Below are 21,806 nucleotides of genomic sequence, written 5' to 3' on the forward strand. Positions count from 1 at the left end.
AAATTTTTATGATTATTTTCTTAACGCATGAATGAGACGTTTACACACTTGATAGTTTAAAAATTTTTTACTCACACTACGTAATTAAACACGATACTTGGTGTAATTTTTACACCAAGTCGCTTACACTACACCAAGCCCAAAAATCTTTTACAATGAATAGAGCCACCTGAACTAGCAAACTATAATATTAAAACTGGGCAGTACCTGACAAACTCTCGAATTTTTAATTTTTATTAATTCTTTAATTAATTATCATTACGGCGACTTTTTTAGCTTCCGACAAAAAGTATAAGAGGAGTTTTCTCGGAAAAGTTTTATCCTTCGAGTCCCCCAAATGTTTAAAACGTAATTAGAAATAAAAAATTCGAAAATTTATTAGGTGCGGCCCAGCCTGACTGATTATTTTTACATTTCGTTGGTTGTTTATTTTCATTTTATGCTACCACATGAGCAATTGAGGTGTGCAATTTTGGATTCTCCAACATTTATTTTTTTTGTTAATTAAAAATTATAATTTTTAATATTACAGATTTGTGGCCACTACATATTTTATTCAACAAAAATGTATACAAAAGCATTAATTTCCTGTTTAATGTTTAGTTACATTTCTCTAATTATCCCACGTGCTGATACTTTCCGCATGAATCTCGACAACTTTAAAGAAGCGTGGCAGCGTGTCCACCTTAAAAAGTTATTGTTTCCCTTTGACCTTCGCACAGGACCACTACCAAAGCTTGTGAGTATCGATGTACCTAAAGGTAAACGGATATTTCCGGGTGTAGAATTTCATGAAGAAATATTTTTGGATATCAATTCACATGAAGATATACTTAAGAGCACCGATTTACCTGAAGAAATACTTCAGAGTACAGATCTACCTGTAGGAATAGATCAGAATATCAATTCAACTGGAAATCTTCCTACGCCAGACGGACTCATCAATTATATACCAGATTTGCCTCGCATGAAAACTAGCAAATGTTTACCAGGTGAAGATCTTCTTGACGATGGGACATGTGTTCCTCCTATGACATCGTCAATTTAATAATTTAAAAAAATAAATTGTAACTCGCAAATATATATCTATTTTGTACATCAACAGTTCAATTTTAAATGGATTCATTTTTTAAATAATTTTGTAAGACCTACTTATCGATATATCTTCCAACACAACGATTACTTGAGAATTTATTCATAAAAATAATTGTGGACCGAGAAAATTTTTTAATTTTTATTTATTTTATTACCGATAAATTTTTACTTACAAATAATTAATATCTATTTATTACAATTAAAATTAAATACACACATGATTTTAAAAAAATTTAATTAAAACCTAAAATAATTAATCAGAAGACGGTTTCGTCGTAGATGTGACATTAACTTTTCTTCTTAATAAATTTTTATTAATCACTTTGTCTTTATTTTTTTTTTCTTCCGTTTTTCTTTTCTCTTTCTTCCCAGATTCTCCATCATCTTCTATTTCCGGTCGTTCAATCTGCCCTTTAGGCTCCAAATCATAATCATAATCAAGCTCAAAACTTCCATCATCATCATCTTGATCTTCGTCACCATCAAATTCAACTGCAGTCGAATTTGTCTCTAATGCTGTTAAATTATTTCCTTTTCCAAATACATTCTGATATTGCCAAGCCATTATACGGAATAATTGTCCAAGTAAATTAAGTCCATTAATTCGTTTTTGGTCTTCATCAACAATCGCTTCTTCATCATCATCATCATCATCATCATCATCATCATCATTATCTTCGTCATCAATATCTTCACCTTCTCTTACTTTTTTTTCTTCAATAACAGCCGATGATTTTTTATCTCCACTGCCAGTATTTATTTTATCATTTTTAGTTTTAATCCGCGGTCTAGATGGAATCACAACTTTTGGTTTAATATCTACCCTGTCATCCAAATTTATTGGATTTCTTCTTAACAATTTATCATCAGATTTTTGTACTTCTTCAGAAGACTCTAATCTAGACTTGATAGCTCTCGTGCCACGTGATATAGCCAATGGAAATGATATGTAAGACGATGGATTATCAACTCGATACTCAGACCTATAAATTTTAAATTTAATCCATCAAATAAATAATAGTATATTGTGTGACCCGGGATCAAACAAAACGATTTCAGACCAGGGTGAAGTTGGCTGACATCACTCGCAGTTTGAAATTGTGTTTCATCTCGAGTTACACACAATATTTTTCAAGATTACCTGGATTAGAAATTAAAGTTTCATTGTAAGCAGCCAGTCAGAAACAAGTTAATTTTCGACCAATGGTGTCATCAACTATTAAATTGTCATTTGCAATTTATAATTAAGTAGAAACTATAAATACTATTTATTATTCAGACTCATTCTTATAAAACTTAATCAGTCAGAACTGTCAGTCCCGTAAGTAAAATTAATGGTCTAAAATTACTATTAAATAAATTACAAGTATCAGAGTTCAAATTGCGATAGCCTTCAGTTAGCGGGCAGAAAAATGATTATGTTTGTTCCCAAGGGACGAAACAAGTTTTGTTCCTACCCGCCCTATCCAAAAATTCCAATAGAATCCACTCAACTGCGACAAAAACCGCATAGAAACCAATAGTCTATAGGATTCTATGCGGTTTTTATCACAGTTGAATGAATTCTATGGGAATTTTTGGATAGGGCGCTGATTGAAGACATTCATAATTCACACGTTTGCTAAAATTCATTCGCGGTATTAGACTGAATTTATATTGAAGTATATTACAAACCTAGGTAAGAAAATAGGACATTCCAACCCAAGTGTCCCTGGTTAAGAATTCCGATTGAAATCCGATTGAGTATAATCGGAATGAATCGGTTCCAATCGGAAAATAATATTTTTATTTCGTTATTATTTTCCGACCCGTGTAAAAAAAATTCGTTCCAAAAAGATTCAAAAAAAGTTCCGCATGTGGAACTTCTAAAAATGAGACAGATTAGAACTTCAAATGGAACTTTTTTAAAACGTTAGTAATTTTAATGGTAAAAAAAAAGTTTTAATAAGCAAATTTAGAGTCTAAAAAAGACGTTTTTGGAATTTTTTATGGACGTTTTTTTTTGTTCTATAAAAAATTCAAAAGTAGTGATTTTTGAAGTATTTTGGCATGTTTCTGGAACGTCTTTAGTCTACAAAAGTAGTGATTTTGGAATGTTTAGGAATGCCTTTTTTAGTCCATAAAAAACTCAAAAGTGGTGATTCTGGAACTTTTTTTGAATGTCTATATAAAATTCCAAAAAAGTTCCAAAAACGTCCTTTTTTGACTCTAAATTTGCTCATAAAAACTTTTTTTTTACTATCAAAATTACTAACGTTCCAAAAAAGTTCTAATCTGTCTCACGTTCAGAAATTCTACATGCGGAACTTTTTTGGAATCTTTTTAGAACGAATTTTTTTTTACACGGGGACTGGAACCGATTCATTCCGATAAAAATTTTGAATGGAATTCACTAGGTTTCAATCGGAAAATAATATATTTTTCGGAAATTTCCGATCAAATCCTATTGAAGTGAATCGGATTTCTCTACCAGGGGTATAACCGCCTACCCAAGCCGGTGAGTGCGGCAACACGCGAATAGTCGTTTTTTTTCCGTGTTTAAAATTTTTCACCAGATCTTTTACCTGAGTTGAAAATTTTGCCTCTGCTTATGAGAAAAATGGCGCACGCGCTTATTTTTATCATTTATTTCCTCATTAACGAAAAGAATGACTTTCTTCCCTCCAAGCAGGGCAGGAATTCAAACTTTAGGTGCAGGTATAGTGAAAATTAGTTTGTTTCGACTGGCTGTAGAGACACTGAAACTCTAAGTTTCGATGCTGGTATCATGGAAATAAATTTTTATCAATATAAATTTAATTAATACATACCATGGACGAGCTAATACATATTGAGTGAACCCTGTATTATCAGATTGACGTCTACCACATGGGCAACCTTGCGGTAAACTAATACCCTGTGGTATTAAACTTGAAAAATATATTACTGTCAATATAATTATTTTATTCGACATCTTGAACACGTCTGATAAAAAATATTATTTTTCTTCCTTTTATAATTGAACTGTAAAAACAAATTTATTTAAATCCATAATAAGGAACAAAAAATTGTTAATAAATAAAAATAAATATTAAATATTATACGGAAGTGAATTTATTTATTTCCTGTAAATAAAATTCATTTAAATATAATTTTTATATTTTTTAAAAATATTTATATATATTTTTTTAAATTATTTGTTAAAAGTATTGTTGAGAAATCGATGTAATCAGGTCACTGTGACACTAAAACGTAACATATTTTTTTATATACGTCAGCGGTAATTTAATGCTTCATAAGTTGATTACAAAATATAAATGAAGTAATTAAATTTTTTTATAAAATTATTCAATACTTGATTTATTAATAAATTTAAATATGATACAATTTTTTTTTATTATTATCGTGATAGTGATAATTAACAAAAAATTCAATACATAGTTTAAAAAAAAAATAAAAATATATTGTGTTATTTTTAATAGAATTCTTGTGCTTATAAACATTTAAAAATATTTATTTTTTTATTTATTATTATTATAATTTATGTCAAAGTTTTGAACGTGGAGCAAGAGGTGTCTCTCCAGCAGTTTTTAATTCAGACCACCAGCTTGCACGATCCATCCCACCGGTATTGAATGTGAATACTTCTTCAAGACGTTCATAAACCTAAAATACATATAAATATTTTAATATCTCAAGTGTATTTAATATAAAATAAGTGCCAGTCGGCCATACCCGTATATTTTTTATTTAAATAAATTTAAAATCAAGTTCTAAAATTATTAACTAAAGCCGGCTGTCCAATTTCAAAACACAGTAGCTGACAAAAATAAAATTTTTGAAGTATGTATCGAATCATGTTCACAAGATCACTGGAACTAAAAATACTAAATAATCGATTTTGAAAAATTTTTTACTTACTGTGTTTTGAAATTGGGCAGCCGAGCTTTTTAGGTATATTTCTTTTAGAAATATAGCTAGTAGAAGGTCTCATGTCGCAATTTGTAGAGAATTTTACTGTAATATGTTTTATTGTGCCGAAAAATGCCGTCAATTCAAAAGTTTACATACGTATGGGTGCCTAAAAAAAATCGACTACTTTTTTTTTGCTGACACACCTAAATACTGTTGTACACATCGAAAAAAATTCTCTCGAAGTTTGAGTTCTTAATATTAATTTTAAGCACTTCCTTTTTCATTTGAAATTTTTCTCATTTAAAAAACATGTAAATCGAATTACATTTTTTTTAAATTGCTGTAACTTGACCGGATTTTAAGATATCTTTTTAAAACCAGATTTTATTTGTAGAGTATTTGTTGCTTTTTGGAAGTGTATAGTACGATTTTATTCTAACTCGATTGGTGTCGATTGTTTCAGCTCCAAAAGTAAATTTTTTCATTCTTTTCATATATTTTTGTTGATAATGAAGAAACGGGTCATCTTACGAAAAATATGCATGGGACCAATCTTTTAGGAAATTTTGTCCTCTACAAAATTGTTTGTCACACTTATATTGCTAAAGTGTATTGTTCATAAGATACAAGCAATTTAACATTTTACAGTAAAAAAAATTTGAACTATACTAAGCTTACAAATTTTCTCTACTGTAAAATGTTAAATTGCTTGTATCTTATGAACAATACACTTTAGCAATATAAGTGTAATTCTTTAAAAATTGCGACATGAGACCTTCTACAATAGCTATATTTTCAAAAGAAATATACCTAAAAAAAAGTGAAGAAAACAATTAAAAACAAGTGCGTAAACTTACACGACCGTCAGACATTCCAAGAACTGAATTAAGAACAAAATCAGGTGGTGCTAGAGCATCAGCAATAGCGACAGCTTCTGGTTTTAGTTCACTGCAAATATTTAAAATACTTTCACGTATTAAATCAGTCATTTGTGGTCCAGTACAGTAGCCACCTTGATAAAATGAAGCTAGATGTTTTTCTAAGCATGACAACGAGTACAGTAACATCATTTTATTCAAAACAACTTTCAAGCTTTCATTGGATGGCATTGTCTTAATTACTTTGTCTAGTCTAATCGTGCAGTACTTTAATATAATCATCTAAAAATTACAATTATTATTATTATTATTATTATAGCAATCAAATCTATGGAATCTACTATAAAAGAATAATAAATTACTTCTCCATATGCTCGTGATAGTGAAGCGGCGCAATAAACCTGTGCTTTAGATCTTGCAGCAAAACTATCCAATCCTTTAGCTTTACCATCTTCAAATTTACGCTGTGTCTCCATAACAAGATAAGTTATTAACCATTCATACGTATCTTTAACAACTGAAATCGATAGTAGCAATATTTTTAATAACAATTTTATAATTATCAATTATTAAAGGCATTCTCAGAAAGTATTTCATACTTTTTAAAAATATTCAATATTCAACTGTAAGTAATTTTCTTTAAATTTATCTTAGCGAAATTGTTAATACATTGACCTTTTTTTAATTAATGCTTTAAGTTTTCTTTACTCAGTTAATAAAATTTTAATTCAGTTATGACAGTTCAAGGTCATTATATATTTTTAAAGTTGACATCAGTTAAGTTAAACAAAACTTGTCGTTTAACTCTTAATTTACATCAATTATAAGTAATTCTTTTTTAAATCTATACCTCAGCGAAGTTTTACTTTTTTTCAATGAAGGCTTCAATTTTCCGTTAATTACTTAATAAAATTTTAATACGATTATGACAATTCAGTCATTATATATTTTTAAAAAGTCGTGGGCATCATCTGAGAGCACTCTTAATTAAATGTTTAAAAATATCAATTTTTTCTTACACTTCAATGATTTAACATCATCAATACAAGTTGCTGTAAACTTCTTATTAATTATCGAAGCTCCGTGAAGTAAAAATGTCACTGAAGACAATGGACTACCGATTGTTGATCCTGTTTGTACTTCCAACCATTGTCGCAAAACCCAATTACTCGTTTGCTGCATCAGTACATTATTGTCACCTTCATACGTCACCGTCGGTTCATGATTGACCGTCAAGTCGCCAAGATTGGCAGCTAAAAATAATTTAATTATTCTACAACCTCTTAAAAAAAATTAAGTCATCGACCTGGTTTATGACTCAGATAAATGACCCAGCAATTGACCGTAATCCAGTTTCTGACCTTTTGAATGATCATTAATTGAGATTTACATATATTATATATTACCTTTATGATAACCATGTCCACCACAAGCTTCTCTACATTCACTCAAAGCAGCTTTGCACGTCCATGTAATCAAGGGTTTTATTGCTGATACAATTGAATGAATCTCCCCTACGATTTGACTCTAAAGTAAAAGTAAAAAATTTTAATTTACAAAAATTCAAATAAATAAACAAAAATATTAAAGAATAAAAACCAACAAGATTTGGAATGTTGCCGCCACCCATTGATTTTTCAACATTTTCCACATAAACTTCCGTGAACTCAGTCATGAAAATTCGGAAGATTGACGCTGCTGCTAAATAAGGAAATAATCTCCATTGCTATAAATAAATTATTTGATTTATAAATGAATTAATTAAGTAATGATGTTAAATTTAAATTAAAATAAATAATAATTTAATTACATGAAGCTCGTATTCAATAATAGGAGACTCTATTTCTTTATCAGCAGACAAAGAAGATGCAAATTGTTTTCTCACGGCAGCGTAACGGACAGCAATAACAACTGCGGCACCTAATCTATTGACAGACTCTTGACAAATTCCCATACGTCCAGCGGATAAATTTTCTAATACAGCACCGAGTATTCTTTGGGGATCGGAGAATGAACTCTCGTACTCTCCGTCTTCGTTAATGTCGCCGGTACGGTTTAATAAATTATCTTTGGGAATACGATAATTATCGAACATTATAAAACCATTGTCCACTCCATTCAGACCCATTTTTTCTCCCATATCACCGATTGTTATTCCAGGATAAGGCAAATAAGTTTTGCTATCCCTAACAGGTACAATAAATGCATTCAAACCATGGCAATGTCCTTCTGTTATTAATTGTGCAAATACTATTGCCACGGTACAGGTTTTACCTGAAAAAAAAAAATTTTTGAATACCGTTTTCAAAAGGACTGAAAGTATGAAATCATTTCTCTGGGTCGAAGGAAGATTTAAGAGGGTGACCACAGAGAAATGATTTCGAAATTCCCTGTTTCCCGATTTTACAGTAAAGTTTTTCACATTTTTCACTGATTCAGAAATTTTATTCGTATCATTGATATTCAAAGTTTTTATTATTTTTTCATTGTCAATAATTAAATGTGATTGTTTTTAATTATTAATTTCTTGTTATTTATAGATTTGATTTTAGATGATACGTAAGCAGTTGGTTAATAGTTTACTATCTCGCAGTATGTCAGGAACAGCAGGTTTGCCACTGAAAAAAGTTGTCGAAGCATTGAACAATTTTGCTAATACGTCACTAGCAGCGTCATGGGACAACGTGGGTCTGCTTATTGAACCAACAGAGCCAAAAAATGTATCACGTATTCTACTTACTAATGATTTGACTGAAAAAGTTATGCAAGAAGCTGTGGATCTCAATACTGATCTCATTGTTTCTTACCATCCTCCAATATTTGCACCGCTGAAACGACTTACTACCAATGCATGGAAGGTAATAAATATAATTATATATATTCAGGGTGGCCACAAAGAAATGATTTCAAAATTCCCTATTTCCCGGTTTTACAGTAGAGTTTTTCACATTTTTCCCTGATTCAGAAATTTTATTCGTATCATTGATATTTAAAGTTTTTATTATTTCTTCATTGTCAATAATTAAATCTGATGATTAAATCATGCGAGAAACCAAAAAAAGTCAATAAAATAAATTAATAAGGCGGACTTTTGATTACTCGATGTTAAAAATATGTAAGTTAAAATATTTAATAAGAAATTTTATGATTAAAATAAATTAAAAACACACTAGTCACAAAAATTAGGGATATTTAAAAAATTGTAAATTTTTAAGTGATTTTTCCCAGGTTATAACTCGAAGGAAAATGGTCGTGCAACAAAAACTAAAAAGACAAATTGTAGCTTCAAGTGTCTAGTTTTCTGATCTGGTCTTAAAACTTTTTTATTATGCACGATTCTGGAGTAATCAAAAGTCAATCATAATTATCGAAAAAAATTTATTGAAGCCCGTAGAACGTTTTTAAGACGAGCAAAAATTTTGAAAATTTTTTTTTCGATGGTTTTCTTAGGATTACTCCGGCCCGCGCATATTAAAAAAATTTAAAGACGAGATCAGAAAACTAGACACTTGAAGCTACAATTTGTCTTTTTTGTTTTTGTTGCGCGACCATTTTCCTTCGAGTTACAACCAGGGGAAATTCATTTAATGTTTAAAAGTTTTGAACTGTCACAATTAAAAACCTCTGTCTTTTTTAAAAGTAATGATAAAAATTCAAAACGGTCATTACAATTGAGTCATTAAATATTTTAAAAAAGCAGGGGACTGTCTGAGAATGGCCTTAAATTGATTATAAAAATTTGTACCGCAGACAAACAAACGAATACGAAAGCGAGTTAGGACGTGTTCAGAAACACACTCTGGAAGAGAAATATTCAACTCCTGCGTTCAGAAATATCCTCTGGTTAAACCAGAAGTGCGATTTAATATTACAAAGGTACTAATCACACCTGGATAGGCAATTTTTTATCTCCAGAGTGTATTTCTGAACACGCCCTCAGTGTTGCATCGTCTCAATTGTCTCAAATTTCAATCGTACATTGAACGCAATCTTTCTTCTCCTTTTTTTTTTCATTCTCTTACATTATCTCTTTCTGAGCTATGTTCCAAGCTTGAACTCTAGCCCATCGTAAAATTACTTTAAAATCAATTACAAAATTCCACCCGAACAGACATACATAAAATCAAGTTAATAAAAACGGCAGTAAAAAAAACTACATCATTAATTACTGATTTAATTGACTGAGTACTATTGACTTATGTATATAAATAATATGAGTACTATTGACGTATGTATATAAATAAAAAGTTTATAAATATTACCAAGATTTCCAACCCAGCATTTAGCAGCTTGAAAATCCGGAGTGTAAAGAATGAATTCTTTGGTCGCTGGATCATAAGTTGCAGTTGTACGCATCATTTTAGTATTACTGCCATGTCCGACTTCAGTTAATGCGTAACAACCGAGTAGTTTTTTGTTCCATACATCTTGAAAGACTGGAATATGTCGATCCGTTCCTAAGCTTAAAATTGTATTGCCAAATAAATATACTCCTAAAGCAATTTTTACTGACAGAGCCGGACTAACAAGATTTGTCGCTTCATTTATGGTCATCAATGCTTCTGTCTAAATTAAAATATCAATTATATTCATTTATTATTATTCTTTTTTGCTAATTAATTCAGGGTTACCACTCAAAATTCATCAATAAAATTTAGAATTGAGTTTTTATATGGAGAGCGTTTACTGCGGATTTATTGAACAATAAATTATTTACTTTTAGTTTGTAGCCAACGTTATTTATATTAGAAGGTAAAAATTCTAAATGATTCAATCTAGCTAATTGGATTGCTGCTCGTCTTTTTTGTTCATCACTCGATACTCCATAATGTGGCATATGAAATTCATGATCAGCTTCCATGGACTTCCATACGCGCATCTGTTAATAATGTAATTAAAAATTTAAATTAAATTTATTTATTTAAGTAAATTAATTCCTATAAAATTATTTATCTTGTTGTCATGAATTTTAATCTTCGATTCCTGAAAATTATTATTTGAAATTCAAATCAATATTTACATGAATATTAATAATTGATATCATTGGATATAGAGAGAGAAGTTAATTTCTGATAAGGATTCAGAATTTAAGATAATTTTAAAACAATACTCCCACTTCTAAAAAATATCCAATGACCTTGAACTGTCATTATAGTAAATTTTTTCATTAATTGAAAAAAATACAACGTAGTTACAATTTCGCTAAGATATGAATCTAAAAAATTACTTGCAGTTGACATCAATTAAGAGTTAAACGAAATTTATTACATAATATCAGTAAAATCTACGTCAATATTATAATTTGAAATGTTAAATTTTGCGGGCTATAATTTACTTAGTAAATTAAAAAGTAATTTTTTTTTAATTAAGTAATAAAATTTTAATGCGGCTTTGAAGGTTGAAAGTAATCCAATATTTTCAAAAAGTGGGGGGCACTGTCTGAGAATGTCAAGAAATTTTTGATACTTAAGGAGGGAATAGGGTCTGAGATACAAAAAAAAAGAGCATACTTTTGATTTTTTTTTTAGAGTAACTTTTTTATTAAAATTTTCAAAATTTGTGTCATTATTAAACAACACTCCAAGAATGTTTTGATAAATTTTAATCAAAAAATATTGAAAAACAAGCCAGTGGTAGTGGGGAGAGACGAGTCACTTAAAAAAAAAGTCTCCATGCCGTAAGCAAGATAACTCATGACTGCTTCATCTGACATCAAAAAACCAAAAAGATTTCTTTAGTACAAAAGTTTATCTTGGATTTGAACGAAGGAATAAACAAAGTATTCATTTTTGAATTTTTGGTAAAGGTGCGATCAAAAAACTCTGATTTTTACCAAAAATTGCTCTTTTTGTTTAATGAAAAAATAAGTAGTTATTGAAAAAAAAATCCTCCGTTCAAATCCAAGATAAACTAATGTACTAAAGAATTTTTTTTGGTTTTTTGATTTCAGATGAAGTAGTCATGAGTTATCCTGCCTACCGCATGGAGACTTTTTTTTTAGATGACTCGTCTCTCCCCACTACCACTGGCTTATTTTTCGATATATTTTTATGAAAATTTAGCAGAATATTCTTGAAATGATGCTTAAGATGGTCACAAATTTTAAGAATTTTAATAATGAACGTACTCTGAAAAAAAAAATCACAAAACTTTGCTCTTTTTTTTGTATCTCAGATTCCTTTCCCCCGTTAATAAAAAACTACTTTTTAAATCCATAAAATTCCACTTTGTGATTTACGATCCTGAAGTTGGTAGAAAAAAAAAACTTCGCACATGTAGAAAATTATAAAATTACAGGTGCAATTTTTTAAATACTTAATAATTTATCCTTTTTAAATAAAATTCAAAAATTATTAGACGTCGGCAAGCTTTAGTGTCACAATAATTTACCTTGAATTGTAATTTCTCTGGATCTTCAAATACTAGGCGTAAAAATTTCCATGGAAAAGATGCTAATTTTCTATAATCATCCAATGCTTCACTTCTCGGCATGTCTTCAATCCAATCAACATCCATTTTTTTAAATTTTTTATTTCAAAATTATTGTACTACTGATTTAATCCTAAAATAAATAATTAAAAACATCAATTAATTACTTAACAATAGCATTATTGCATTTAAATAAAAAAAAAAGTTTATCACGAGCGACCTCTTAAGCAGAGTAATAAAAAATTCAAATCGAAATTTTCCCGCCACTATTATTAATCACCAAATTAAACGGTAATGAAAGCTGTCACAATTACCCTAACAATACAAACAATTTTCTAGGAAAAATAAATTTAAATTAAACAATACCGAGCTATCGGTAATGAATATACATAAACTGATAAAGAAATAACCATCTTAGTACTTATTGTACAGATTTAAATATTCAAAATGACAAAAAAACTATTTACTCTAAAACAATTACCTCGTGTGTCTAATATCTATCGAAGACTACGCCCACTGAACTAACCTTCAAACTAAACAGCGGAATATTCCTTTTAGATAAAAAATTATTTAAAATAATCCGCAATAAATTTGCAATTAGATTATGTACTAAAATTAATTAATTTATTAATTATTCCAATTAAATTATCAACTTACGGCTTTATTACGGCGTTTTATTTTTTTAAATTTAAAATAATTATTTTTTGAAAAAAAAAAATATATAAATATATGTAAGTAGATATAAAAATTAATATAATTTAAATTATTAAAAGAATATATTAGTTGTAATTATATGCAATTGTTTCTAATTAAAATAAATTTATAAAAATAAATAAATTTTTGAATGACAGCGTGAGGACGCCAACTGATCGACTGATTTTATTCTTTAGACTTTAGACACGGTTTTACCAAGAGCCGGCTTCCAAAACACAGACATGAATATACTCACACATATATAGATAAATATAAATGTATATTTTATATAATATAGATATTTAGTAAGTACTTAATATATACAAGTAATAAAATTTAAGGTAGCCGACGTCTAATAATTTTTGAATTTTTTTTTAAATCAGAGCTAAAAAAAATTATGAGTGCGAATGTAGCAGACATCAGACAAATTTTAAATTATTAATAAATAGAGTAAATAATTACAAAAAAATAATTATAAAGTTTTAAAGTTTTTTAATTTTTTGAATGTGCATTTTTTTTTAACTTTTTAAATTAATTACTTACTCTATTCATTTATAATTTTAAATTTATCTGATGTCTGCTACATTCACACTCATAAAAAAATATATTTTAAAAAATTGCACCTGTAGTTTTTTTATTTTTCTACATGTGCATTTTTTTAGTTTTTTTTTTAATTTTTAGTAATTAATGTTAAAGAAAATACGATAATTTTTAATTATTTTCTAACTTCATTGATTCTGAAGTTAGCCGATGCCTGAAAACTTTTGGATTTGTTTCAAAATCATAAATTATAAAAAAAAAAGATATTTAAAAAAATTGCACCTGTAGTTTTTTTAATTTTCTACATGTGCATATTTTTAGTTTTTTTTGTAATTGATTTGTTAAAAAAAATCCACAAATTTGTAATTATTTTGAAAATTCAGAATTTGATTTTAAAGTTAGCCGACGTCTGATAAATTTTGGATTTGTTTCAAAATCATAAATTATAAAAAAAAAAGAGATTTTTAAAAATTGCACCTGTAGTTTTTTTAATTTTCTACATGTGCATATTTTCAGTTTATTTTTTTGTATCTGATTTGTTAAAAAAAAATCTGAAAATTTGTAATTATTTTGAAACTTCAGAATTTGATTCTGAAGTTAGCCGATGTCTGATAACTTTTGGATTTTTTTAGAAACGATAAATTATAAAAAAAAAAGATATTTTATAAAATTGCACCTGTAGTTTTTAAAATTTTCTACATGTTCATACTTTTAGTTTTTCTTTTTGTAATGAATTTGTTTAAAAAAAATTCGAAAATTCGTAATTATTTTATGATACTGAAGTTAGCAGAAGTCTAATAAATTTTGAATTTTTTTTTAAACAATAAACTGTAAAAAAAAATATTTGAAAAAATTGCACCTGTAGTTTTTTAAATTTTCTATACGTGCATATTTTTATTTTGTGTTTTTTTTTTTTGTAATTAATTTGTTGAAAAAAAAATTCGAAAATTACTAATTCTCTGCTAACTTCAGGATCACATTATTTTCTAACTTCAGAATTTGATTCTGAAGTTAGCTGACGTCTGACAATTTTTTGATTTTTATTAGAAACCATAAATTATAAAAAAAAGATATTTTTCAAAAATTGCACCTGTAGTTTTTTTAATTTTCTACATGTGCATTTTTTCATTTTTTGTAATTAATGTTAAAAAAAAATCCGAAAATTTGTAATTATTTTCTAACTTCATTGATTCTAAAGTTACCCGAGGTCTGACACTTTGGATTTTTATAAAAACAATAAATTATTTTTAAAAATTGCACCTGTAGTTTTTAAAATTTTCTACATGTGCATTTTTTTCATTTTTTTTTAATTTTTTGTAGTTAATGTTAAAAAAAATCCGAAAATTTATAATTATTTTCTAACTTCAGAATCCTGCACGTAACATCAATTGACGTACAAGTAAATTAATCAAAATGCATAAATTTACAATTAAAAATAATCAAAGATCAAAGACAACATATTGCAATAAATATTTGTATATATATTGAATATCTATCAGTATTTATGAGGATGTTTTATTTTCTAGATTGATTTTTTATCAGCGGAAAATCCTACTCCGAAAACTATACCTAAAAAAAAAAAATAGTCACGTGCACAGACATCGGATTGTCAACTTGATTTTTCATCATCCGTAACTTCAATAATAAACTAAAATAAAAAACTGATAAACAATATTTTATGGTAAGTCATTACATCATGTAAATTTAATTATTTTATTACTTTGTTTATTATTTTCTAGGTAATTACCGTCGAGAATAATTAGATTTGTAAATAAAATTTAATTGTTAGGTTATAATTGATGACAATGAAAGCAGTAGATCTCACAATATTTTTATTCTTAAATAACAAAACGTAAATTAATATCAAGGTCTTAAAAATTTTTTTCATGTCATTTTTTTTGTAAAGAAAAAAAAATTATTGGACTTGTGATATTTTCAGCATCAGCATCATCGTCATCAATTAATTAATTAATAAGCTTATTAAGTATAGATTTTAAATTAAAAAAAAAAGATGAAAGCAAACATTCCATCTCCTGTGTACGAGTAAATAAATAATAGATTTAATTTAAAAAATATATGTAGAGATTTGATTTTTTTTTTTTTAGGCAACAATGAGTACATTGGAATTGAAGCAATGTCTTACGGGTCACAGAGGTAGAGTTTGGAATGTTTGCTGGCATCCAAAGGGTAACGTACTTGCATCGTGTGGTGAGGATAAGACAATTAGAATATGGGGTATGGAGGGACAAAAATGGACGATGAAAATGATATTGGCTGAAGGACATTCGCGGACGATACGCGAAATATCGTGGTCACCATGTGGTAAATTCATTGCATCAGCGAGTTTCGATGCTACGACAGCGATATGGGAGCAAAAATCTGGACAATTCGAGTGTAATGTTACACTAGAGGGTCATGAAAATGAAGTCAAAAGTGTCAGCTGGTCCAATAGTGGTCAGTTGATAGCCACCTGCAGTAGAGATAAGTCCGTTTGGATCTGGGAGTGCGATAATCATGAGTATGAGTGCGCTTCTGTTATCAATGCTCATAGTCAAGATGTCAAGAAGGTAATTAATTAATTAATTAGGAGAGAAAGGGCAAAACGGGGTGTCTCCAAAATTTTATAAAAATTGCAAAATTACTTTGAATTTTTGTTTTCACTGTTTTCGAAAAATTTTGTTTTTGTAAAAAAACAGTTTGCAATCAATTTGATTTTTTTTCTTATCAATTTACAATAAAAAAACACTGTGTGAAATTACTTCAGATGTTTTTCAATAATGGAATTGAAAATATTTACAATTTTTGAAATTTAATTAACTTTTAAAAGTTTTTTAATCGATTACTTTTATTTAAAAATATCTTCTTTAGAATTAAGACCTTTCTCAGACAGTGTCCCCGACTTTTTAAAAATTTTCAATGACTCAAATGTCATAAGTGTATCAAAATTTTATCAATTAATTAAAAAAAAATTAAAGCATTAATTAAACAAAGTACAATTTCGCCGAGATATAAATTTTAAAAAATTACACACAGTTGTTGTCAATTAGGAATCAAACGAAATTTGGTAAATAAATTTTTGCCTCCAAAATTTAAAAATTCAAAATTATAATATTGACATGAAGATTTTACTGAAATCTATTTACCAAATTTCATTTAACTCCTAATTTATGTCAACTGTAAATAATTTGTTTTAATTAATTATCAAAATTTTAATAGACCACTGCACTTGAAAGTCATTGACTATTTAAAAAAAAGGAGGGGGAGGAGGTTACTGTCTGAGAATGCCCTTAAGTTTTTAATTTTTTAAAAATTAATTAATAAAATTTGAATACGGTTACGACAGTTGAGTCATTAAATATTTTTAAGAACGGGGGAAACTTTCTGAGCCCTTAACTCTCGAATTTATATTTTATTAATAATGTGAACATAAATAAATAAATAAATAAATAATTTTAGGTTCGTTGGCATCCACATGAAGACATCGTTGCCTCAGCAAGTTACGACAATACCGCAAAATTATTCAAAGAAGATCCAGCAGACAACGATTGGTTTTGCTTTGCAACTTTATCTTCCCATACATCAACAGTTTGGAGTCTATCATTCGATTCAACTGGCACACGTCTAGTGACAGCCAGCGATGATCAGACCATCAAAATTTGGCAGGAATATAAGCCAGACAATAGTGCTGGTATACCAACACCTGATAATAATCCCGTGTGGAAGTGTGTATGTACACTGACGGGTTATCATACCAGGACAGTTTATGATGTCGACTGGTGTAAAAAAACAGGATTAATTGTAACAGCATGCGGTGACGATACAATAAGAATATTCCGCGAAGAAAGTGATTCAGATATTAATCAACCGACGTTTAATTTGATATGTTCCCATGAAACGGCTCACACACAGGATGTTAATTCTGTCCAGTGGAATCCAGTAGTTGCTGGCCAGCTCGCTTCCGCTGGTGATGACGGCAAAGTTCAAATATGGTTTTACAGCGACTAAAATTAAATTTTTTTAATTAACAATTTAAATTAATAATTAACAAAAAAATGTACAGATATTAATTAATATAAGATGAAATTTTATTAATTAGAAAAGTTTGTTCTTACATTCCACCCCCTTAACTTTTTATTTATTAAGTTGTAATATTTTTTTTATTGTTGTTTTTAATTATTAATTTATTATTTTTTATAGATTTGATTTTAGATGATACGTAAGCAGTTGGTTAATAGTATACTATCTCGCAGTATGTCAGGAACAGCAGGTTTGCCACTGAAAAAAGTTGTCGAAGCATTGAACAATTTTGCTAATACGTCACTAGCAGCGTCATGGGACAACGTGGGTCTGCTTATTGAACCAACAGAGCCAAAAAATGTATCACGTATTCTACTTACTAATGATTTGACTGAAAAAGTTATGCAAGAAGCTGTGGATCTCAATACTGATCTCATTGTTTCTTACCATCCTCCAATCTTTGCACCGCTGAAACGACTTACTACCAATGCATGGAAGGTAATAAATATAATTACATGTATTCAGGGTGGCCACAAAGAAATGATTTCAAAATTCCCTATTTCCCGGTTTTACAGTAAAGTTTTTCACATTTTTCCCTGATTCAGAAATTTTATTCGCATCATTGATATTCAAAGCTTTTATTATATTTTCATTGTCAATAATCAAATCTGATGATTAAATCATAAGAGAAACCAAAAAAAGTCAATAAAATAAATTAATAAGGCGGACTTTTGATTACTCGATGTTAAAAATATGTAAGTTAAAATATTTAATAAGAAATTTTATGATTAAAATAAATTAAAAATACATTAGTCAAAAAAATAAAGGGATATCAAAAAAATTGTAAATTTTTAAGTGATGTCCCCAGGTTGTAACTCGAAGGAAAATGGTCGCACAACAAAAACAAAAAAGACAAATTGTAGCTTCAAGTGTCTAGTTTTCTGATCTGGTCTTTCAAATTTTTTATTATGCACGATTCCGGAGTAATCAAAAGTCAATCATAATTATCAAAAACAAATTATTGAAGCCCGTAGACCGTTTTTAAGACGAGCAAAAATTTTGAAAATTTTTTTTTGATGGTTTTTTTAGGATTACTCCGGCCCGCGCACAATAAAAAAATTTAAAGAACAGATCAGAAAACTAGACACTTAAAGCTACAATTTGTCTTTTTTATTTTTTGTTGTGCGACCATTTTCCTTCGAGTTACTTCCTGGGGAAAATCCCTTTAAAATTAAAAAATTTTTAATTGTCGCTTTTCGAAATTCCCTGGCATTTCCCTGTTGCATTAAATTCCCTGATAACTCCCGGTATTCCCAGCTTATGGCCATCCTGAGATTACAGCTCTGTAAATGTTTTCGTGTAAAAATTTTATAATCTTGAGCTCAAAAGTTTTTTATTAGAAAGTTTTTTTATTTTTTCATTTTATTAGACTCCAATAACACGGTTGCGTGTAATATCACAATGTATATAAATTTTAATAATTACAATTAAATATAAATTAATGCATCAACGAATAACAAAAAAATGCAAAATAATAATTTTCGCGTCATGAAAATCGATTTAAAAATTTTTACAACTAAAAATAATTAGAACTGTACTTGAACATGATTACAAAATGATAAATAAACAAAATAAAATTTGTTGTACATAACATGCTATTATATTTTATCAGGAACGTATTGCTTTGAAATGTATAGAGAATAAAATAGCTCTCTATTCTCCGCATACAAGCTTTGATTCAGTTCGCGGAGGAGTGAACGACTGGCTAGCTGGTGCATTTGGTATTTATCTTCATATAAATTTTATCGAAATAAATTAATTGTTAATTGTATAAATAAAAAAATTGTAGATATAGAAACAAGCGTTCCGATAGAACGTGATTCTGTTAATCCAGACTATGGAATGGGTAGACTCTGTACTCTAACCAGTCCTATTACTGATCAGGAAGCAGTGAATCTTGTCAAGCGTCGAATTGATATTTCTTACGTCCGGCTAGCACGTGTCCACAGTCCAGGTATATAATAGTATATTGTGTGACCCGGGATTAAACAAAACGATTTCAGACCAGGGTGAAATTGACTGACACCACCCGCAGTCTGAAATCGTCTTTCATCCTGTCCACACTTAATTTTTCATGATTATCTGCATTGACACTCAAAGTTTCGTTGTCAGCAGCCAATCAGAAACAAATTAGTGTCATCAACTATTCGCGTAAGCGTACATTGTAATTTTCAATTTATAATTAAGAAGAAACTGAAAATATTATTTATTATTTAGACTCATTTTTATAAAAATTAATTACAAAGTCCGAGGTGTCATTTACGTAAGTAAAAATTTTACCATACCTGCATTGAAAGTTTAAATTCTTGCCCTGTTTATAAGGAAGACAGTCGCTCTATTCTTTTATGAAACAACAAATGATAAAAATTAGCGCATGCGCCATTCTTCCTATAAACAGAAGCAAAAATTTAAATTTTCAGGTGCAAATCTGGTGAAAAATAGTATGCACATGAAGGAAAATACGACGTCACAATCTAATTTCAGTTCAATGCCAAGGGCAAATATTAGAGAATGTGTAAATTGCGAACGTCTTCAGTCTGTGGGCAGAAATAAACTTGTTTCGTCCATTAGGAAGAATTAGTATATTATATACCAAGGGAGGAAAGTAGGGCATTCCAACCCTCGTACACTGAGAAAATTAAATAATAGGAATTACTATCTAGTTATGGTAAAATTTTTTACCATCAATCCGATAGTAGTGAATACTATCTAGATGATTGCATAAATCATCTAGATTGTAACAGTTAATTATTATTATTATTCTAAATAGTTAAATTTATAATCCAGATTGTAACAGTTACTATCAGAAATTCTAACAGTTACCATCTAAGGTAAATAAAACTTAAACATTTTTTCATAACATTTAATAATATTAGTTACCATCCTTGATAGTAAATATTATCATCCTGATAGTAACTGTTATCATCCTGATGGTAACTGTTACCATCCTGATATTATTAATCCTATTAAAAAAAATTATAACCCTAACTATTTTGCACTGAAAAACGTTCCAATCATTCTAGATGATTAGAATTAAAAATTTAGCATAATAAACACAATTACTTAATTTTCTTGGTTTATAGAATTGCCCCAAACACGCGGATGCCCTAATCCAACCTTCCTCCGTGGTGTGTATACAATTTTTCACCAGATCTGTACTTGAAAGTACAAATTTTTGCCTCCGTTTGTGTAAAACTCCTGCCTTCCTGCGCCATTCCTCCCACAGAGGCCAAAATTTAAACTTTCAGGTGCAGGTCTAAAAAATAGTATGCACACCACGGAAGAAATTACGTCTAAATCCGCGTGTTTATCATCCTCGCCTTTAACTCGGGCAATTACACACACGGGCCAAAATATCCTACTTTCCTTCCTAGGTGCGTAATATACTAATTCTTCCCAAGGACCGAAGCAAATTTACTTCTACCCACAGTCCGAAGACATTCGAAATTTACGCACTCCCTAATATTTGTCCACTGGGCCGAACTTACTTCGCTTCGACTGACCGTAGACACTGAAACTTTAATTTCCAATGCTGGTACCATGCAAATAATTCTATTTAATTAAATAAAAGTAATAATTACATTAATAATGAATAATTTAAACAGACAAATTAATAAACACGGTAGCAGTTTGTGCCGGATCAGGAGCCTCAGTTTTAAAGGGTGTAAAAGCAGATCTTTTTGTTACCGGCGAGATGTTACATCACGATATTTTGGAGGCTGTACAAAATGACACCGTAGTGATTCTCACCAACCATTCAGATTCTGAGCGGGGTTTCTTAAAAGAATTCGCTGTTATCTTAAACAAATCACTTGACAATTGTGTTGATGTAAATGTATCCAAGATGGACACTGATCCACTTATGACTGTTTAACATCAATAAACATGATGTCATGCCTATAAAAAAATATATATCGTTTTAATTTAAAGTAACAACAACAATAATACTATTTCTCAATAATTTCCTAATCTCCAAAGATTTTCAAGCCCATTAAATTATTATAATGCACGTGCATAAATTACCATAATATAGTTGACAAGAAAAGGTAGAGGATGAAGAAGTTGTTGAAGAGGAAGAGAATGGAGTAGTACCAGAGAACGGAGTAGGATAAACACTCGGTTATTTTACTTTTCATAAACGTGGGTACGTATTCTGGTGTAGCTTTAATACAAATATCCAAACTCCCTCCGGCTTCAGTG

General features: G+C 29.1%; 4 protein-coding genes and 1 long non-coding RNA gene across 9 annotated transcripts; 3 read left to right on the forward strand and 2 right to left on the reverse strand.

Annotated features, from left to right (window-relative positions):
- Positions 1-1,223: 1,223 nt before the first annotated feature.
- On the reverse strand, positions 1,224-4,066 carry LOC130664681 (zinc finger protein 652-B-like). Its single transcript, XM_057464716.1, has 2 exons — positions 3,906-4,066; positions 1,224-2,078 (listed from the first exon to the last, which is right to left on the reverse strand). Exons 1-2 carry the CDS (start codon positions 4,046-4,048, stop codon positions 1,349-1,351), a joined length of 873 nt encoding a protein of 290 aa, XP_057320699.1. The 5' UTR covers positions 4,049-4,066; the 3' UTR covers positions 1,224-1,348.
- Positions 4,067-4,436: 370 nt separating this feature from the next.
- On the reverse strand, positions 4,437-13,194 carry LOC130664685 (peroxisomal acyl-coenzyme A oxidase 3). Of its 4 annotated transcripts, XM_057464722.1 has the most exons (12): positions 12,954-13,194; positions 12,778-12,829; positions 12,258-12,429; positions 10,585-10,746; positions 10,130-10,433; positions 7,678-8,141; positions 7,471-7,593; positions 7,274-7,394; positions 6,887-7,120; positions 6,230-6,384; positions 5,847-6,149; positions 4,437-4,740 (listed from the first exon to the last, which is right to left on the reverse strand). In XM_057464722.1, exons 3-12 carry the CDS (start codon positions 12,381-12,383, stop codon positions 4,621-4,623), a joined length of 2,112 nt encoding a protein of 703 aa, XP_057320705.1. In that variant the 5' UTR covers positions 12,384-12,429; positions 12,778-12,829; positions 12,954-13,194; the 3' UTR covers positions 4,437-4,620. The 4 variants fall into 4 exon arrangements, with proteins under 4 accessions (XP_057320705.1, XP_057320704.1, XP_057320706.1 ...); XM_057464721.1 differs by lacking the exon at positions 12,778-12,829; XM_057464723.1 differs by lacking the exon at positions 12,954-13,194 and having other exon boundaries at positions 12,778-12,847.
- Positions 8,385-21,583, forward strand: LOC130664694 (NIF3-like protein 1). 2 transcript variants are annotated; one of them, XM_057464751.1, is made up of 4 exons: positions 8,385-8,725; positions 19,219-19,327; positions 19,396-19,560; positions 21,212-21,583. In XM_057464751.1, the coding sequence occupies exons 1-4, from the start codon at positions 8,420-8,422 to the stop codon at positions 21,478-21,480; spliced, it is 849 nt and encodes a 282-aa protein (XP_057320734.1). In that variant the 5' UTR covers positions 8,385-8,419; the 3' UTR covers positions 21,481-21,583. The 2 variants fall into 2 exon arrangements, with proteins under 2 accessions (XP_057320734.1, XP_057320732.1); XM_057464749.1 differs by lacking the exon at positions 8,385-8,725 and adding an exon at positions 17,731-18,044 and having other exon boundaries at positions 21,212-21,552.
- LOC130664701 (uncharacterized) lies at positions 12,894-15,195 on the forward strand. Its single transcript, XR_008989448.1, has 3 exons — positions 12,894-13,027; positions 13,148-13,294; positions 15,056-15,195. It is a non-coding gene; the product is annotated as an uncharacterized LOC130664701 (long non-coding RNA).
- Positions 15,635-17,655, forward strand: LOC130664690 (probable cytosolic iron-sulfur protein assembly protein Ciao1). The gene is made up of 2 exons (XM_057464729.1): positions 15,635-16,096; positions 16,986-17,655. The coding sequence occupies exons 1-2, from the start codon at positions 15,641-15,643 to the stop codon at positions 17,532-17,534; spliced, it is 1,005 nt and encodes a 334-aa protein (XP_057320712.1). The 5' UTR covers positions 15,635-15,640; the 3' UTR covers positions 17,535-17,655.
- Positions 21,584-21,806: the final 223 nt, after the last annotated feature.

This window comes from Microplitis mediator, chromosome 3 (assembly GCF_029852145.1).
Source record: "Microplitis mediator isolate UGA2020A chromosome 3, iyMicMedi2.1, whole genome shotgun sequence".
Classification (NCBI taxonomy): Eukaryota; Metazoa; Arthropoda; class Insecta; order Hymenoptera; family Braconidae; genus Microplitis; species Microplitis mediator.

Excerpts from the sequence above, each read along its gene's own strand:
- LOC130664685 (XM_057464721.1), bottom strand. The coding sequence starts at position 12,383 with ATGGATGTTGATTGGATTGAAGACATGCCGAGAAGTGAAGCATTGGAT. Across the intron at positions 10,747-12,257 it reads CAGAGAAATTACAATTCAAG|ATGCGCGTATGGAAGTCCAT; the intron begins GTAAATTATTGT and ends CATTATTAACAG. Across the intron at positions 10,434-10,584 it reads ACGTTGGCTACAAACTAAAA|ACAGAAGCATTGATGACCAT; the intron begins GTAAATAATTTA and ends ATTTTAATTTAG.
- LOC130664694 (XM_057464751.1), top strand. The coding sequence starts at position 8,420 with ATGATACGTAAGCAGTTGGTTAATAGTTTACTATCTCGCAGTATGTCA. Across the intron at positions 19,328-19,395 it reads CTGGCTAGCTGGTGCATTTG|ATATAGAAACAAGCGTTCCG; the intron begins GTATTTATCTTC and ends AAAAAATTGTAG. Across the intron at positions 19,561-21,211 it reads AGCACGTGTCCACAGTCCAG|ACAAATTAATAAACACGGTA; the intron begins GTATATAATAGT and ends TAATTTAAACAG.
- LOC130664681 (XM_057464716.1), bottom strand. The coding sequence starts at position 4,048 with ATGTCGAATAAAATAATTATATTGACAGTAATATATTTTTCAAGTTTA. Across the intron at positions 2,079-3,905 it reads TATGTATTAGCTCGTCCATG|GTCTGAGTATCGAGTTGATA; the intron begins GTATGTATTAAT and ends TAAAATTTATAG.
- LOC130664690 (XM_057464729.1), top strand. The coding sequence starts at position 15,641 with ATGAGTACATTGGAATTGAAGCAATGTCTTACGGGTCACAGAGGTAGA. Across the intron at positions 16,097-16,985 it reads ATAGTCAAGATGTCAAGAAG|GTTCGTTGGCATCCACATGA; the intron begins GTAATTAATTAA and ends AAATAATTTTAG.